A 17,980-nucleotide genomic window follows, 5' to 3' on the forward strand; every position below is an offset into this window, starting at 1 on the left:
AAGAAAGGCCGTGCCGCGTGATAAAGTAGCAGCGGCCGCTGCAGCATCGGCCCCCGAGCAATTGAAGCAGCCGGTAATCGGAAAAGGAGACAGCAGCATGAGCCTCCCGCGGCCGATGGGATTCTTCTTTCTTGGCCTGCGGGGGCTGGAGGAGGAGGCTGTTGCAGCTACTATTTGTGCTTGGGGGCCGGGGGAGGGGAGAGGAAGTGAGTGAGAGAGAGAGAAGCAGCCAGCCAGCCAGCCTGTGTGTAAGTGAGAGAATGTATTTGATTGAGAGCATGTCTGTGATTGAGAGAAACTGGTCAGAGAGCTCATGTGTGTGTATATGTGAGAGACAATGAAAGTGACTGCTCAGAGAGATGACTGATGTGTATGTAAGTGTGAGAGAGAGAGAGAGAAAAAGCATGGAAGTGAGAAATCTGGGTATGTGAGAAAGCATGGGAGTAAGAAGCCTGATTATGTGAGAGAGAGCATGGGAGTGGGAGGGCTGTGTGTGTGTGCGTGCATGAGAGAGAGACTGGTTGATAAGGTGACGGTGTGTGTGAGAGAAAGAGACTGGTGTGTGTGAATGTGAGAGAAAGAATGTGATTTAGGGAATGAGAAGCCTGTGCACGTGGACTGCTATTAAGTTCACTTAGAGAATAGCCACTGCCATTAGCAATGGTTACATGGAATAGACTTAGTTTTTGGGTACTTGCCAGGTTCTTATGGTCTGGATTGGCCACTGTTGGAAACAGGATGCTGGGCTTGATGGACCCTTGGTCTGACCCAGTATGGCATTTTCTTCTTCTTATGAGAGTGAGCATGGAAATGAGAGAGAGACTGGTGTGTGTGTGTGTGTGAGACAGAGAAAGTGATTATGAGAGTGAGAAGCCTGTATATGTACGGTAAGCAGAACACGGGAGTGGGAAGCCTGTGTGTGTGTATGGCATGAGAGAAACTGTTCAGGAAGGTGTCTGGTGTGTGTGTCAAAGACTGTTTGGGAAATGATTGGTGTGTGAGAGACAGAAACTGGTCATGGGGGCATGACAGGTATGGTGTGTGTGTGTGAGAGACATGGGCCCTAAGGAAGAGGACCATGAGTATAGAGCTTAGCCACTACTGCTGCTTCTGGTGTGTGCTACGGCCTGCATGGAAGAGGAGTAGGAGAGCTGCTGGAGGGGGTAAGGAAAAGTGGCTTTTTAAGTTTATTTTTCTTGATTGACTGCCATTTTAATTATTTAATATTATGTGATGTGTCTGCTTTTTTGAAATATTTTATTGGTGTTTGGAGAATGTTTAATAGTTTTTAATTGTTGGATGTTATTCTGTTCATAGCTGTTTTGAAACATTTATTCTGCTTATTAGTATGGTTTTACAATTATTTCTGTGTGGGGATCTATAGCTGCTTGCTAGTTCTGTTTTCCTAATAAGAGGTGTATTGGTTTTTAGGGCCTGATTTAATATTTGTAGTGTTGCCTTTTCATAGATAGGGTTGCTCCTGTTTGAGTGTAAAATTATTTTTTTCCTTAAAAATATGTATAAAAAAGGGGGGGTCGTCTTATACGCCGGAAAATACGGTATCATGCATTTTTGCAAATGTGTTATTGAAAAATGATGTAAGTTGGTATCAATAAGATATATTACATTTTTCATGCTTATGATATAAGATTCCCAATAGATTTGTGTGTTTGGTAAAAGATTAGGGGATCTGTGCTCTCTCCTTTTGTGATTACCATATACACTCTTCTACATTCAGGATCGGCTGCAGGTATGCAGAGTTGTCATCAACAGGGGCAAGGAGTGCCTTCAGTTTTTTAATGCAATCATGTGAGTATTGCACCCTGCAAAATTGGAGTGCAGAAATGTGAGCATTACACATGGAACTCTGGAACTACTTTTCACAAAACTGTCCTGCACTACTCACTTTAATGCTAACTTCACCACAACTGATTGGTGAGGCAGCTGTACTATCCCAAATCCCAGAATTTTCTGGATTCTATACTTTTAAGTCTAATTTCCTGGCTATTGGGGTACAGAAAATTAGATTCACCCACATTCTTAACTGTAATTCTTATAGGATCAAATTAATCAGAATGGCTGCCAGACCCGTCAGGGTGTCTAGAATCTGGAGAAGGCCAAAAACTTCTATGAAAGGGTCCTTGAACTTATGGATGTTACTCCTATATCCCTACCCAACTTATCCAGAAATCTGGAATAGGAGAAATCCTCAGATGGAGACAGATGTTTCAGAGGCTCAGATACAGAATCAGAGGGGATTCCCATCGATCCTTCCTCTGATTCAAGGGGAGAAAACACACTGATCCAGGACCCCAATGATAACGTAAGTAACTGAAGAGGGGTCCTTGGTACCTTTGGAGGGGAGTTTTCCACGTGAATGTCTTCCGACTAACTGGACTCTGTCGCAAATGAATGGCGAAGTCTTGAACTACCTCGCAGGAGTCCTGATGGAGTACCCTTGGGTCAGGGGTAAAAGGGACTCCCTCTTGAGGGAGCACATCTGATATTCTGGAGAGAAGAGGTTGATGAGTGCCTTCCTTGTCCTGAGCTACATGGGAGGCAAAGAAAGTCTTCACCAACTCTGCCACTTGGCCCAAGGACTGCTGTGCCCTCTTGCTAGGTGATAAGGGTAGAACATCCTCGCAAGAGACCAAGATGGAGTCTTCTTGTAAACCCTCTGGACTTTGCAAAACTTGTCCTGGAGACAGATTAGAAATTAAGAGCACCATGGAGCAGATGAGGTCTGTGTGTCAAGATGTAGGCCTTGCTCCGGTAGCATTGATGGAGAAATCACCTGTTGCGCCCGGTCGCAGACGGCTGCGCCTTCTATTGCTCACCTTTTTTCTACCTGATTCAGTTCCTTTCGGGAAGATGGCACCTCTGCTTCTCCACGCCGACCCCTCTGGCATCCCTGGTCCGGCATGGGTGATTGCATTTGCCATCTTTCTCCCGGAGTCATCTAGGGCACGCGCAGCCCCGTCCTTTACGTGCATCATGGCGGGAACCTCGGGGGCGTCCCCACCGCATGACGTCACAAGCTCTGGTATTTAATCTCCATTCACGATTCCAAATACGAGTTAGCAAGGAATCCTCCATGCTGATCTCTCTACAGTACCAGATGCTCCCGCTCTGTGTACTCTCGCTCCAGGACGACTTAGGTACCCGCTCCACAGGGGCCTTGCCTCACTCCTCTATACCTTTCGGGGTTATCTACTACCAACAAGGACGCCTAAGGTACATGCTCCTCAGGGGCCTTGCTTTGCTCCTATCTACCCTCTGGGGTTGCCTACCACCTACAAGGACGCCTAAGGTACCCGCTCCTCAGGGGCTCTCTTCTACTACAACTGCCAGTAAGAGTGAGTACTACCTCTCCAGTTCTCTCTCTGCATTGTCTCACCTCTCTCTCCATAGATCCTCGGCCTACCCCACATCGCAGACCACTACCGGATCTACTCTCATTGGCCTTTCCATCATGGCCTGGGTTCTCAGCCTACCCCACTTCGCGGACCACTACCAGACCCATCTCCCTTTCAGGACCTGGTGAAATTGTGAAGCTGTCTTCTCCACTTTGCAGCCTCAGACGGAACATTGCTATCAGACATCTCCTCTGCTGGCTGGGATCATCACCCGTTCCTCGGGTTACCATCTACGTTGCAGTATAATAAAACCTAACTTCTCTGTGTCCATCTCTGCTCAGGAGCTAGCCTATCGCTGCAAGTCCCCGCAGGGCTCCACCCTGTGGGAGATGTCATCTCTTGCAGCAACCAAGGGCCTACGCTTCAATGTCCAAAGTACAACATCACCCTTGAAATAGGAGAAGTGGAGCATATCTTCCTATGTTCCTCCTATCCTCTCTGAGTGTAGCGAAGGAACTGTGGTTTTGATTAAATGTTGCATCAGTCAGTATTGAGGCTCAATGCACAGAATACTGCTGGGGATGATGCGGCTACAGTGTCATCAATGCTGAGGCTTGGTGCTTCTTCAGCTCTGGATGCATTGCTGGCTCCGAAGAATGGCACATCTTTTTACTAGGCCCTTCGCAATGCATGTGAAGGGCTTTCCAACCCAAATGAGGTGGAAGGGCTCCAGGCCTGCTCGAACAAGAGAGGAGACTTAGGGAGGAACTCCTGCTCAACCCGGCACCTGTGGAGTTAGAAGAAGCTCCATTCCGGAGAAGAAACAGTTGAGGCTCTTCAGAGAATTACATAGTTCATCCATCTTTCAAGCTCTGGACTTCTGAGAGCACGGAGACATCTGGCCACAGTTAGACTGGTCGTGGTTTGGTCCTAGGCACTGTAAGAAATGCCGTGTCATCAGTTATGGACATTTTCCTACCACATATGCAGTCTTTGAAGCCATTGAAGGTGGGCTTCTTAGTGCTGGATATTTTTTATGAAGAAGTTTTTATTTAGTACTGGGAGGCTATCCTGACAGGAAGGCAAAGTAATAGTAGAAATTTTTTTTTTTTAAATTATAGATACTAAGAGATATCTCAAAGAAAAATAGGTTATATGCCCATGCTGATGCTTGGCTGAAAAAAAGACTGAGGATCTCACGAAGCAACACCCATGCAGGAACGCCTGCCTATGCTCAATACAGCAAAAACTCTATGAGCTAAGAGAAAAGAGTCAATTCAACCCTGTCAGATGACATCACCATATGTCATGGCTAATTCAGCCCTGTTTGTAAATGGAGAAAACACTACATTACCAGTGGAAACAGCATGTTATAAAATTGCCTGCCTGATACTCAGGTAAACATATGCACTTTTGTCTTGTATGTGCTTAAGTTCACTTGGATTGAGTGGAGGAGTTCTCAGGGAGGAGCTGAGGAAAGGGTGTGCCCTTACATGCATACATTTGCATTTTCAAAAGTATACACATAAAATTTCCCAGAAACTTTTTATGTACATTTTTGCAGGTGTAATTGTGTATTGGTAGTTTATGTGAGATAATTTTCAAAGCAAACATAGGCATGTAAGTTTGCTTTGAAAGTGTAAATTATGTTTTTACCTACTTTCTTAAGTGAACCATTATCAAATTACCTCTAGAATGTTTAACTGCAATAAAATTATATAACTGTGGAGAACTATAGAAGTCTTCTTTTCACGCCATTCTCTTGCATGGCGGGCTGTGCCGCCATGCTCCGATGCAGCCAGGAGGCCGTCACTGACTTCTTGTGGCAGGAGCCACTGCCGTGTTCCCCAGCGGGCCTTCCGCCGCCGCTGCTCCTCCTACTTGCAGCCAGGAGGCCGCCGACGTCGTCACATGCGACTGGAGCCACTATCAGTCCTTCCTCGAGTGGCAGGAGGTCGCCTCCAGTGTCAGGCCTGGTCGCGGCCTGCTCCGGCTCCTCCTCTTCTCAGCGTCTTCAGCGTCGGGGGCTGCTCTCCATGGTCCTGCACTTCCTGCTTCCTCTTAGGGGGTGAGGCCATGCCATCTTCAGTCAGTTAAAGGCCCAACAAGGGAGTGGTCCCTCTGGCTCCACCTTTGCCATCACAGTCGGAGTCGCCTCTTCAGCCCTACAAAAGGGCTCACTCATCATTCCAGCTTTGCCTTCGCAAGGGGCTAATCCTCCCTAGGACTTCTAGTCTTCGCTCCTGCTTGGCTTCCTTGTTCTTCGTGGGATCCCTCGTCATTTATGTTCCTGGTCTCTGTTGATGTTCCGTGTTCCAGTCCTGATGTTCCAAGTCCTGATGTTTCAGGTCCTGAGTAGCCCGTGCCTCCAGAGGTTCCTTGTTTTTAAATTCCAAGTTCTGATTTCCAATTTCCGTGCTTTAATTCTGAGTCTGTATCCTGTTCCGACTCTGGAGGATCCAAGGGGTTAGTTCGTTCCTGACCTGTGTTTGTTGTCCAGAGCTCGCCCCGCTCCCCTCATGGTCCACGACCAGTCGACCAGCTGTGTAGGGCACGTAGGGGACAGTGTGGACCGCGACCAGCCCAGCTGGGCTGTGAAGGGTGCCTGAGGGACCTTGCTCGCCTGTGTCTGAATTTCCACGTTTCAAGTTCCTCATCTGAGTCTCCATGCTCCAGAGTCTTCGTCCGCCCTTGTCTCCTGTCCGGCCTACCGCCTCTGCCGTTACTCAGCTTGGAATGGTCGGAGGACTACCCGAAAGGTCTTGGAGTGGTCAGAGGTCTACTCAGAGCCCAATCTTGCATGGTTGGCCTCACCGGTGCTGTGCAGATCAGCAGGGGCCTGGCCTCCTGGTCTGCCCAGATGGGACTTCGTCTCACCTGCCTCAGCGCTTCCTTGGAGCTCACCTCCTGGTTCGCCGAGGTCCAAGGCCACACTTCTTCCCGGGATCGCCCCCTAGCGCTTCCTTCTACGGATCCAGAACACCAATCCCCCTGAAAGCACTTTATGTTGAAAATCGAAATGGTCTGATGCCCTCTCTCCCCCAAAGACCAAGCTCCATACCAACTTTGGCTGAGCTAGGCCAGTCATTCAAAAGTTACAAGGGAGGGGTGGGAGAGCAGCAAACACAAAAAATAGAAATTAAAACACACACAAATACCAGTACAGTCTGTTAAGCCTCTTGTCATATCAATTCAAAGCTAAAATCGAGAAGGCAATGGAGATCCTTTTGAAGCAGCAATTCAAATATAAAGATTTTTACAACTAGCCTGCTTTTTGTTATAGGAGAAGGGGGGAATAAAAAGAGTTAAGTTAAGCATATTATGAGGTGATTCTTTTTCCATAATATTCCACAGTCAAATCTGAAATAAGAATCAAGAGTACCTGCAGGTGTGCTTCTAGTACGAAGCTCCCTGGGCTTTGGTATTGGTACTGGTCTGGCCACCATTCCTTCATGCGTGATAGATTTCCATTCTTTCTGGTGTTCAGGAACGAGGGATGAATTCAGCCGCCCACCTTCAAGCTTGCGATGGTTTGCTGAGTATTCCAACCCATTGTTACCGTGGATATTGCCTGGGCTTTTACTCTTCAGGAAAGATATTTTGTGAGGTTTGTCCTCTTCATCTTCCGATAACTGAAAACTGCCGAAAACTGCTTTTCCAATTCTTGCCTCCTTTAAAAACTCTTTTAAGAAATTTAAAAACAAAATAGCATTTGGTTAATAAAATACATAAAGGAGTACATTTCAACAAAAGACAGAGAACAATAAAGTTACAATTTCAGACTTATTCTTTTGCTAAATCAGATACTAGTTATAGCCCAAATTATCTGTTTGCACTTTTCTGAACCAATAATGACTTGCTCTGGTAAGTAAATGCACTTGTATTGTCTACCCAAGTGCATGAGAAAAGGTTTAGTGTGGTAACAAACTGAAGTTTATAAAATTCACAGATTGATAAAATGTAGTATTTCAGAAAAGTAACTTGGTCTCAGAGAAAGACAATGATATTGGTGTGCCTACTGGCTAGATTAGTAGAGACACAACTTTCATAGAATGCCAGATGTCTTTTCGTGCAAGCTATGGAAGATTGTTGCAGTGGCAGCTGAAATAATAAAGGGGAGAGGATTCTCAGAAAAGAATAAAGGAGCAATCCACAAGGCATGCCATTCATCTAAATAAAAGAAAGTGAATATACAACACAACCATAGGCTCAAACCAGAATCTTGGAACTAGAACCCCTTCAAGCAAAGGCATACAGGGCTACCCAGTCAACAGTAGTCCTATAAACAAATACAGCAATAAAAACTACTACTGATCATTTTTTTAAAAATGCTTAAATATGTAATATTAATGAAAAATATATGCATGGTCCTTTCCAAGACCTCATAATTGTGCTGCCTCATTTGTTTAGTCACGCTAGGAAAGCTTCAATAAGGACTATCAATCAATTAGGAAAGATAGCAAAACAAAATTTTACAAAACATATACATATATATATATATATATACATATAATAGTCCATGTACAAACAGGTAGTTTCTTAATCCCCCAAGACAGGAGCTATATGGCTGGTTTAGTAGAATATTTATTTATTTATGTATTTATTTAACATCTTTTAATATACCGACGTTCGTATAGCACATCACGCCGGTTTACAAGTAACTCAATTAAAGGAGGAAATTACAATGAACAGGGGGCAGGGGATGGGAGCAGGCCTGAAAAAAGGGGGGGGGGGGGTAAGGGAGACAGGAGAAGAGAGGGAAAGATAGGTAGCGTGGGAGAGAGTAAAGAACAACCGTCAAAAATAAGAAATAGAAGGAACTTATTTACAGAAGGAACTATTTACAGTAGTTACAACTAGCATAAGATTAAAAATAAGGATGAAGTTATACAACTAGCATAAGATTAAGAATAAGGATGAAGTTAAGATGGTCGCTGCCCTGGACTACAATTCCCAGGTCTCCTGTTTGCCAGCTTGGAGGAGAATCTGAGAAGGAAGGAGAAGGAACAGGGTGGAGCCCAGATTGTCACCCATAAACTAGCAGCCGAAATAAAAGGGTGGTTTTGCATTGGTTATAGGAGGAGGGCTTCAGAGCCTACAAGGACTTAACACTCCAGCCATGGAAATAGAGAAGGAAGAGGAGGAAGAACCAGAAATTCCCCATAGGCATTTTGGGATAGAGTTATGTCAAATTCTGAAGTTGTTACAAATTAGAGATATATTTCTTTTATACAAAACTGTTTCTGATCAATGAAAAAGCTGAATTGTGGAACTTTGTATTGCTACAAACTGTTACTTTTGGCGGCCTGTGGAGGATCCCAGAAGTCGCCGCACTCACCCCCATTACTGACCCACGCTGCCCAGGACCTCCCAACGCGGCAGAATGATGCCATCGCTGCATGCCGCCAACCGCCGCTGATGCTGCCAGTGCACGCCCTTCCCATTGGCATGCGCACATAATATATGCACAGTGATGGGAAACCCGAAGCTGCGCCTCCAGATGAAGTCAGCCTCCTGACCTAGATAAGCCAAGGTCCCTCACCTCAGAACAGGTCTCCTGATATGCCTTGCTCATCAGTGCATGTTGCCTTGTTCTCACCTTTTTCTGTGTTCTGGGGTTTCTGCATTCCAGTCCTGTTCCAGAGTCCCTGCCTTGCCTATTCCTAGTCATATCCTTGCTATTGTTCAGTCTTATCATGTCTTCTCTTGTGCTCCCCTGGCCTGACTTCCTGGATTCTGATCTCGACTCTGGACCTTAACCATTCTCGATTGCTGCCTGGACTGACCTGTGCTTTGGATCTGACTCCACTTTGTCTGCTACCTGCCCCAACCTCTATCCTGCCTACTGTTTCTCCTTGTCTGCTGCCTGCCCCAACCTCTGGCTTGACTTCTAGTTCTTGCTGTTGCCTGCCCTGACCTTCACCTGCTTTGGACTCTAATTCTTAGCACCACCGAAGGGACCCACCTATGACCTACTGGCCATTAGAATCCAAGAGCTCAACCTACAGGGGAAGCGGTTGGTATAGGCAAAGCTCCAGCCAGTGCTGCTAAAGGGCATGTTCACCAGCTGACGGGGTGGGCCTAGCGGATTCACTCGCTAGGCTCCACCAATCACCCCTTGGTACCAAGGGTCCCCCATCACCAAATCTATCACTGGCTTTACAAGTTTCTGAGGCCATGGACCCAGCAGATCTGGCTGCTCTACAAGCCATCCCAGGCATGGCTCAATGGATCTGCAACAACAGGGTATTTTGGATCAGGTAACTGGGGTGTGGAGAGACTTGTCACTTGCATGGATACTCTGTCAGTGTCACAAGCAGTTGCTGCCCCTCCTGTAGTTCTGCTGCAGTCGGTTCCAACTCCTGTCCCAAGACCAGTTCCGCAGCTTCCGCCACCACCTTATTTTCATGGAAAGCCGATGGAGTGCAGAGGCTTCCTTAATCAGTACTGTATGCATTTCGACCTACAGACAGTCCTCTTTCATATATTCTTTTTCAGTTGAGGGGTTCAGCATTGGCTTGAGCTTCCCTCCTCTGGGAAAGGGACAATCCTCTCCTAGCCATCTTGGATCAGTTCCTCAGGGAGTTCCACCTCATTTTTTATGAGACTGGTCGCATCATACCAGCCGCAACAGAACTCCTCCAGAACTACTGAGGCTCCACATCAGTGGGGAAATACGTGGTTTGCTTTTGGACACTAGCCTCAGAGCTCCAATGGAGGGAAGACAATCTCACTGCCATCTTTTGCCAGGGTCTGTCTGAGCCCATAAAGGACTAGCTGGCAAGCAATGACCTTCCGGCCACCTTGGAGAATCTCATTAGTTTGGTCATCAGGTTGAACCTACAGTTCCAAGAATGGACTAGAGGGAGGCTAATCTTGTCATCTCACCCATATGGTCTCCAGTCCACCAGCCTCATCTAGCCACCCCCCACCCCCAGATCTGTTGGACCCACAGCTCTGTTGGAGGAGCCCATGCAAGTGGATCATTGCAGGCTGATACCTGAGGAAAAGCAGAGAAGACACTAAAACCTCTGCCTCTACTGGGTATGTCAGGGGAACTTTGCAGCACACTGTCCTGCCAAGCTGGGAAACATCAGGACCCAGGGTTGGTAGGAGAGGCCACCCTAGGTCAAACCAGTTCCTCTCCCCAATTTCTTGTCCCAGTTTCCATCTCCTATGCACAGCTCGAATCCACATGCAAGCTTTTCTGGATAAATGCACATCAGGTAATTTCATTGCAAAGGACCTTATAAACCAACATGGGTTCCCCCTCTGAACCATTGGAGACTGCGCTCACTGTCTCATCAGTCTCAAGAAAGCCCTTCCGGGCCATGTCACCCTCTCCACCGGGCCACTCCAGATGCTCCATCAGGAGCATATCCATCTATATGTTCTGCCGAGGGCTATCAAAAACATCATTCTGTGCCTCCCTTGGATAACGCAGCTCCAGACCCATATCAACAGGAGCACTCTGGAAATCTCCAGATGGGGTGCTACCTGCCAGGTACATTGCTCACCCAGGTTCAACTGGTGACCCTGAACTCTGTCACTGAACTACCTGGCCTGCCTCCACAATACTCTGCCTACAATGACATTGTCAGCAAAGAGTAGACAAAGACCTTGCCACCTCACCACACCTACGACTGAGCCATAAACCTGGTCCCCAGCAAGATTCCACCCAGAGGCAGAAATACCCACTCTCTGCTCCTGAAACCAAGGTTATGGTCAAGAATATCAAAGAGAATTTGAACCGTGGCTTCATCTGCCCCTTATCACTTGCCGAGGCTGGATTTTTTTTCGTAGGGAAGAATGATGGGTCATTACATCCCTGCAATCTTAATTCCATTACCAAGAGGAACTGCTATCATCTTCCCTTGATCTCCAAGCTCTTTGACCACTTTTTAGGCACACAGATATTTTCCAAGCTGGACCTTCAGGGAGCATACAACTTAATCAGAATTCAAGAAGATGATGAATGGAAGTCAGCCTTTAATACCCATGATGGACACTATGAATTACTAGTGATGCCGCAACATCCCTGCAGTTTTCCCATCTATGATGAATGAGATTTTCCAGGACCTTCTCTACTCCCATGTGGTAGTCTACCTGGATGATATCTTAATCTTCTCTAAGTCCTTGACATCACATCAATATCATGTGAAACAGGTTCTCCAAAGACTCCATGAGCACCACCTCTAACCAAAGTTAGAGAAGTGTACCTTCAAACAGGAAGAACTTCCCTTCTTGGGATATATTATCTCTCGACAAGGCCTGCATATGGACACAGATAAATTAAAAGCCATACTGGAATGTCCCCGACCCGTAGGCTTTAAAGCACGAAAATGCTACCTGGGATTCTCAAACTACTACAGGCAATTTATCCATGATTATTCTTCCTTGGTGGTCCTGCTAACTACATTAACTAAAAAGGGCTCAGATACCAAGAACTGGACCAAGGATGCTATTCAGGCTTTCAAGCATTTCAAGGATGAGTTCATTCTTGATCCGTGCCTATACCAGATCCGTTAAAGGCATTCAACTTGGAGGTAGATGCATCTATCTTCGGGGTAGGTGATGTCCTCCTACAGCATAACCATAATGGTACACTTATAACCTGCTCCTACTTTTCAAAGAAATTCTCTCCGGCAGGGAAGAATTATACCATTGGAGATTGGAAGCTCCTAGCAGATAAGTTAGCTTCTGAAGAATGGCAACACCTGCTGGAAGGAGCAAAGCATCCAGTAACTATCTATACAGAACACAAGAACCTAGAGCATCTAGCGCAAGTGCAGAGACTGAACCATGGCAAGCCCACTAGTCATTGGTTTTTTTTTTTTTTAATTGGTTTGACTTCGAGTTGCAGTACTAACCCGCTGAGAAGAACCTTCAAGCCGATGCCCTCTCTCATTCCTTTGATACTGAGGGCTCTCTGGAATCCCCGCGGCATATCATCGACCCTGCAAAGATTGATTGCTGCCACATTTGCAGTCCTTCCTGGAAAGCCCGTGGTACCATAGTGCCTATGATAGAAAATTCTTCAGTGAGTCCATGATTCCCTTGGCAGGACACTCAGGTATCACCCGAACCTTGGAATTTAGTCATTCAGTCAGATGAAGACTGACATGAAGCAATACATAGAATCTTGCCTCACCTGTGTCATGAATAAAAGTGTGCTGTAAGGAGGGCAGCCCTTGCTGGTGTCAGGGGGTAACCCTCTGGCCACTTAGTAAGCCCTTTCAGACTGGGTCTAGGCAATGTAGATCTCTGTGTCGAACAGCAGCCAAAGTGCCACAAAGAAAATCCCAGGTGCTACCTTGTCCATGGGCAGAGAGAGTCCAGGTCCAAGCACTGAGTGGATCAAGCAGAAAGCAACAAAGTATGATAGAAGACCCAGGGTCGAGGCAGGCAGCAAACAGGCAGCATCCAGAATGATCAGAGGTCAAGATGGGCAGCAAGAAAGCAGAATCCAGAATGGTCTGAGCTCAAGGCGGGCAGCAAGCAGGCAGAATCTGGAATGGTCCAAGGTCAAGTCAGGCAGCTGGCAGGCAGAATCCAGAACCAGGCACACAAAGAGCAAGGCAGAAACCAGGAACAGGCCAAGGAACCTATTGCCAAGTATTATGCTCTGCGGCCGCAGATGACTGCTCCCTCTGTTGCTCACCTCCTTTTTCTCTGCCTTAGCTCCGTTGGGCGAATTCATGGCCACTGCTGCTACCGCCGGCCTTCCTGCCTCTGTTCCCGGGCCCACCTGAGCATCATGGATGCTGCTGACCGCCATCTTACCCTCGGGGTCCCCTAGGCGCGCACGCACGCTCCCGGGCCTGCTTTAACCATGTCATGGCGGGAACCTCCGGGGCATCCCCCTCAGATGACGTCACTTATCTTGGATTTTTAAACCTGCTGGCCCAGACAGCCAACGACTTGGCAACGAGTTCATCTTGCTGAATCCACCTACTCTCGCTTCAGTACTTGTTCCGGTTCCTGCTTCCGTCGCGTGAGACTACCGTGTACCCGCTCCTCGGGGGCCCTTCCTCGTCTCTCGGCTATCCGCTCCTCGGAGGGCCTTCGCCCGGACTCCTGTCTGCCTCGCTTCCCGAGGCTTTCTATGGAACTACTCCTTTGTCTTCAGTCACTGTGAGTAACTTCGCTGTGGACCACTGCTGTGATATCTATGTTGGAATCCTCTCCAGTGTACCCCGCTCTGCGGACCTTTGCTGTGATATCGCTAGAAGAACCTCGCCGGTGGAACCAGCTCTGTGGACCAATGCTGAGATATCCTAGAGGAACTCTCGCCGGTGTAACCCGTTCTGCAGACAACTACCATGACCTCCCATCGAGGAACCTCTTGTGTACCATCTCCATGGACCTTGTGTAACTTCAGTGACTGTACTTTCGCTCAGCACCCCCTGCTCCTCGGGTAGTGCCGCACCTATTGCCCGACTCCAGTTATCCCAAGCTGAGTCTGACATCAGCACCTGCGCTGTCGCTCCGTGGCCCACTTCCTGGGTCACCCTCTCTCTCTCCTTCTGCTGTATACCATCCTACAGCCAAGACCTCACCTCCAGAGGGTGAGGCTCAATGGGGCTCCTCCCCTGGGCGGTACTCTCTCTCACCTCAGCCAAGGGGCCCACATACCCACAAATCCTAACACCAAGGCAAGGAGTCCACATCCAGGCCGGATAAGTAGTCCTGAGCATGTGACATCATCATCGAGGCGATCACCTGACTCTTCTGCCAGAGTGCGCAGAATCGTGCGCACCGATGTGCATGCACACACTATGCATCTCTTCGCCTGGTCCTCGCAACACATGCGTCAGAGCATGAAATGGCGTCTCCCTGCCGTGCAGTAAGCATCCAAAGCCGGGGAGTCTGGGAAGGCGGCTGGATTCTAACATGTGCGACCATGACCTTGGGGGTTTTCACAGCTGTTACCAGCCCCCAAGGAACCCTGGAACTATTTGGCCACTGACTTCTTCACTGACCATCCCCTCTCTGGCAGCAACATCATCATATAGTAGTGGATTGATTTTCTAAGATGGCTCATTTCACGCCCGTCCCGGGTCCCCCATCTGTGCCTGAATTGGTTAACAACTTTGTCCAACACATCTTCTGGCTTCATGGACTTCCTCTTCACATCCCTCCAGATTGGAGATTTCAGTTCACAGCCTGTTATTGAAAAAAGTTATGCAAGAAATTAGGAGTTGGATTTCACCTCTGCTTATCATTCCCAGAGCAATGGACAAACTGAGCGAGTAAATCAGTCTCAAAGCCTTTCTACAAGCCTATGTGAACCAACAGCCTCCTTCCTCCCATGGGCCAAATTTATCCATAATAAAACACCCTTCTATAATGTGTTCGGGTGTTATACCCTACAACAAAGTCTGTTTCTATCGCTGGCACTGGTCCAACAGCTAACCTAATGGGACAGGAACTCCAGGAACTCTGGCAGAAGACACACTATATCCTTGAACAAGCAGACGAACATTTCAAAAGAAACGCAGATAAGAACCACCATCCCTTGCTTCAGCTTTGCCCAAGAAGCCTAGTTTGGCTCAGTACAAAAAAATCTACAATTAAAAATACCATCCCTGAAGTTTGCTCCAAGTTTTGTGGGTCCAGTCCTTAAATTAGATTGTAAGCCCTCTGGGGACAGGGAAATGCCTATAATACCTGACCACAATCCGCTTTGAAGTGCTGATAAATGGAATATAAAAATCTATAAATAAACAAATAAATAAATAAATAAATATTGAGTGACAGCTGAGCCCTGTGGCTTAAAAACTCAAGCTAGTTAGGATCCTGCCTGTTATGCAGCCTCCCTACAACCAGAGGTCCCCTTGGAGCTATACCTGCTCTCGCTCTAATCTGAGTCTCCATGGTCCCATAACTCAGCAGGGCCCAGTCTACTTAACCCTGCCTCTTGCAAAGTCCAGTGCCTTGTCATCGAGTCTTCTCAGCTCCCTGCTTGGCACCTTTCTTCTGTGTATTGTCTTGTAGCTTTCTGCTCTAGTCTTGCCTTGTGGTTTCTCAGGCCTTCTGCTTAAGAAAATAAGAACATAAGAAACTGCCATACTGGGTCAGACCAAGGGTCCATCAAGCCTAGTATTCCGTTTCCAACAGTGGCCAAACCAGGCTTCAAGTACCTGGCAAGTACCCAAACACTAAGAAGATCCCATGCTACTGATGCCAGTAATAGCAATGGCTATTCCCTAAGTCAACTTGATTAATAGCAGTTAATGGACTACTCCTCCAAGAACTTATCCAAACCTTTTTTTAAACACAGCTCATTAACTGCACTAACCACATCCTCTGGCAACAAATTCCAGAGCTTAATTGTAGTTGAGTGAAAAAGAATTTTCTCTGATTAGTTTTAAATGTGCTATTTTCTAACTTCATAGATTGCCCCCTAGTCCTTCTATTATTCAAAAGTGTAAATAACCGATTCACATCTACTCATTCAAGACCTCTCATGATCTTAAACACCTCTATCATATCCCCCCTCAGCCGTCTCTTCTCCAAGCTGAACAGCCCTAACCTCTTCAGCCTTTCCTCAGAGGGGAGCTGTTCCATCCCATTTATCATTTTGGTTGCCCTTCTCTGTACCTTCTCCATCGCAACTATATCTTTTTTGAGATGCGGTAACCAGAATTATATTATCTACTATGATGCTTAGATCTTTTTCCTGGATGATATTTCCTAATATGGAACCTAACATCGTGTAACTACAGCATGGGTTATTTTTCCCTATATTCAACACCTTGAACCTGTCCACATTAAATTTTTCTGCCATTTGGATGCCCAATATTCCAGTCTTGCAAGGTCCTCCTGCAATTTATAACAATTTGCTTGTGATTTAACTACTCTGAATAATTTTGTATCATCTCAACATTTGATAACTTCACTCATTGTATTCCTTTCCAGATCATTTATAAATATATTGAAAAGCCCCAGTCAAAGTACAGATCCCTAAGGCACTCCACTGTTTATTCTTTTCCACTGAGAAAACTGACCATTTAATCCTACTCTCTGTTTCCTGTCTTTTAACCAGGTTGTAATCCATGAAAGGACATCACCTCCTATCCCATGACTTTTTAGTTTTCTTAGAAGCCTCTTATGAGGGACTTTGTCAAATGCCTTCTGAAAATCTAAATACACTACATATATCAGTTCACCTTTATCCACATTTATTTATTTTTATTTATTTTATTAAGGCTTTTATATACCGAATTTCTTGATACAAATCAAATCAATTCGGTTTACAATGAACTAAGTAGAATATACAATTAACCAATCAACAAGAGATACAGAGCATACAGTTACATTATAACAAGGAAGCCTTAACTTGGAGTAGGAAAATAAAGAAGGGGTGAACGGAGCAATAAATATATAAAGTGCAATAAAATAGAATAAATACTATATACAGTGGAGGGGGCTAGGAGCCAACCTCTCTTTAATGGATATTAGGCATGAAAAATTTGGAAAAGTTTTGTTTACAGAGATGTGTGGTGAACAATTCTAGATCAGGCAATGGAGTTTGTGGTGGGGAAGGCTTGGCACATGTTTATTAACCCCTTCAAAAAAATGAAGCATATGTGTGAGGCAAGACTTCCCTTGGGTAAAAGCATGTTGACTGTATTCCATTAAACCATGTCTTTCTATATGCTCTGTGATTTTGATCTTTAGAATTGTTTCCACTATTTTTCCTAGCAGTGAAGTCAGGCTCACTGGTCTATAGTTTCCCAGATCACCCCTGGAGCCCTTTTTAAATATTGGGGTTACACTGGCCACCTTCCAGTCTTCAGGTACAATGGATGATTTTAATGATAGGTTACAAATTTTAACTAATAGATCTGAAATTTCATTTCCGAGTTCCTTCAGAATCCTGGGATGCATACCATCCGATCTGGGGGATTTGCTACCCTTTAGTTTGTCAATCTGGCCTATTACATCTTCCAGGTCCACAGTGATTTAGTTCAGTTCATCTGACTCATCACCCTTGAAAACAATCTCCGGAACTAGTATCTCCCCAACATCCTCATTAGTAAACACAGAAGCAAAGAATTCATTTAGTCTTTCCGCAATGGCCTTATCTTTCCTAAAAGCCCCTTTAACTCCTCAATCATCTAACGGTCCAACCGACTCTCTCATAGGTTTCTTGCTTCAGATATATTTTAAAAGGTTTTTATTATGAGTTTTTGTCTCTATGGCCAACTTCATTTCAAATTCTCTCTTCGCCTGTCTTATCAATGATTTACACTTACTTAACTTGACAATGCTTATGTTTTATCCTATTTTCTTCAGATGGATCCGTCATCCAATTTTTGAAGGATATTTTGTTGGCTAAAATAGTCTCTTTCACCTCACCTTTTAACGATGTCGATAATTGTTTTACTTTCCTTCCACCTTTCCTAATGCGTGGAATTCCTCTGGACTGCGCTTCTAATATTGTATTTTTAAACAATGCCCATGCCTGTTGTACACTTTTAACCTTTGCAGCTGAACTTTTCAGTTTTTTTCTAACTATTTTCCTCATTTCATCAAAGCTTCCCTTTTGACTTATTGTCCCCCTTCCAGATATTAGTTCAAATTTGATCATGTTATGATCACTATTGCCAAGTGGCCAC

At 45.8% G+C, this 17,980-nt stretch overlaps 1 protein-coding gene across 5 annotated transcripts in view; it reads right to left on the bottom strand.

Annotated features, from left to right (window-relative positions):
- Positions 1-17,980, bottom strand: part of MAP9 (microtubule associated protein 9) — a 208,893-nt gene that overhangs the window by 154,326 nt on the left and 36,587 nt on the right. For all 5 annotated transcript variants that reach the window (XM_029613539.1, XM_029613485.1, XM_029613405.1 and 2 more), the window contains exon 4: positions 6,739-7,038. In XM_029613539.1, coding sequence (XP_029469399.1) covers positions 6,739-7,038 — 300 coding nt within the window. The remainder of the gene's footprint in view (positions 1-6,738; positions 7,039-17,980) is intronic.

This window comes from Rhinatrema bivittatum, chromosome 1 (assembly GCF_901001135.1).
Source record: "Rhinatrema bivittatum chromosome 1, aRhiBiv1.1, whole genome shotgun sequence".
In the NCBI taxonomy this organism is placed as follows: Eukaryota; Metazoa; Chordata; class Amphibia; order Gymnophiona; family Rhinatrematidae; genus Rhinatrema; species Rhinatrema bivittatum.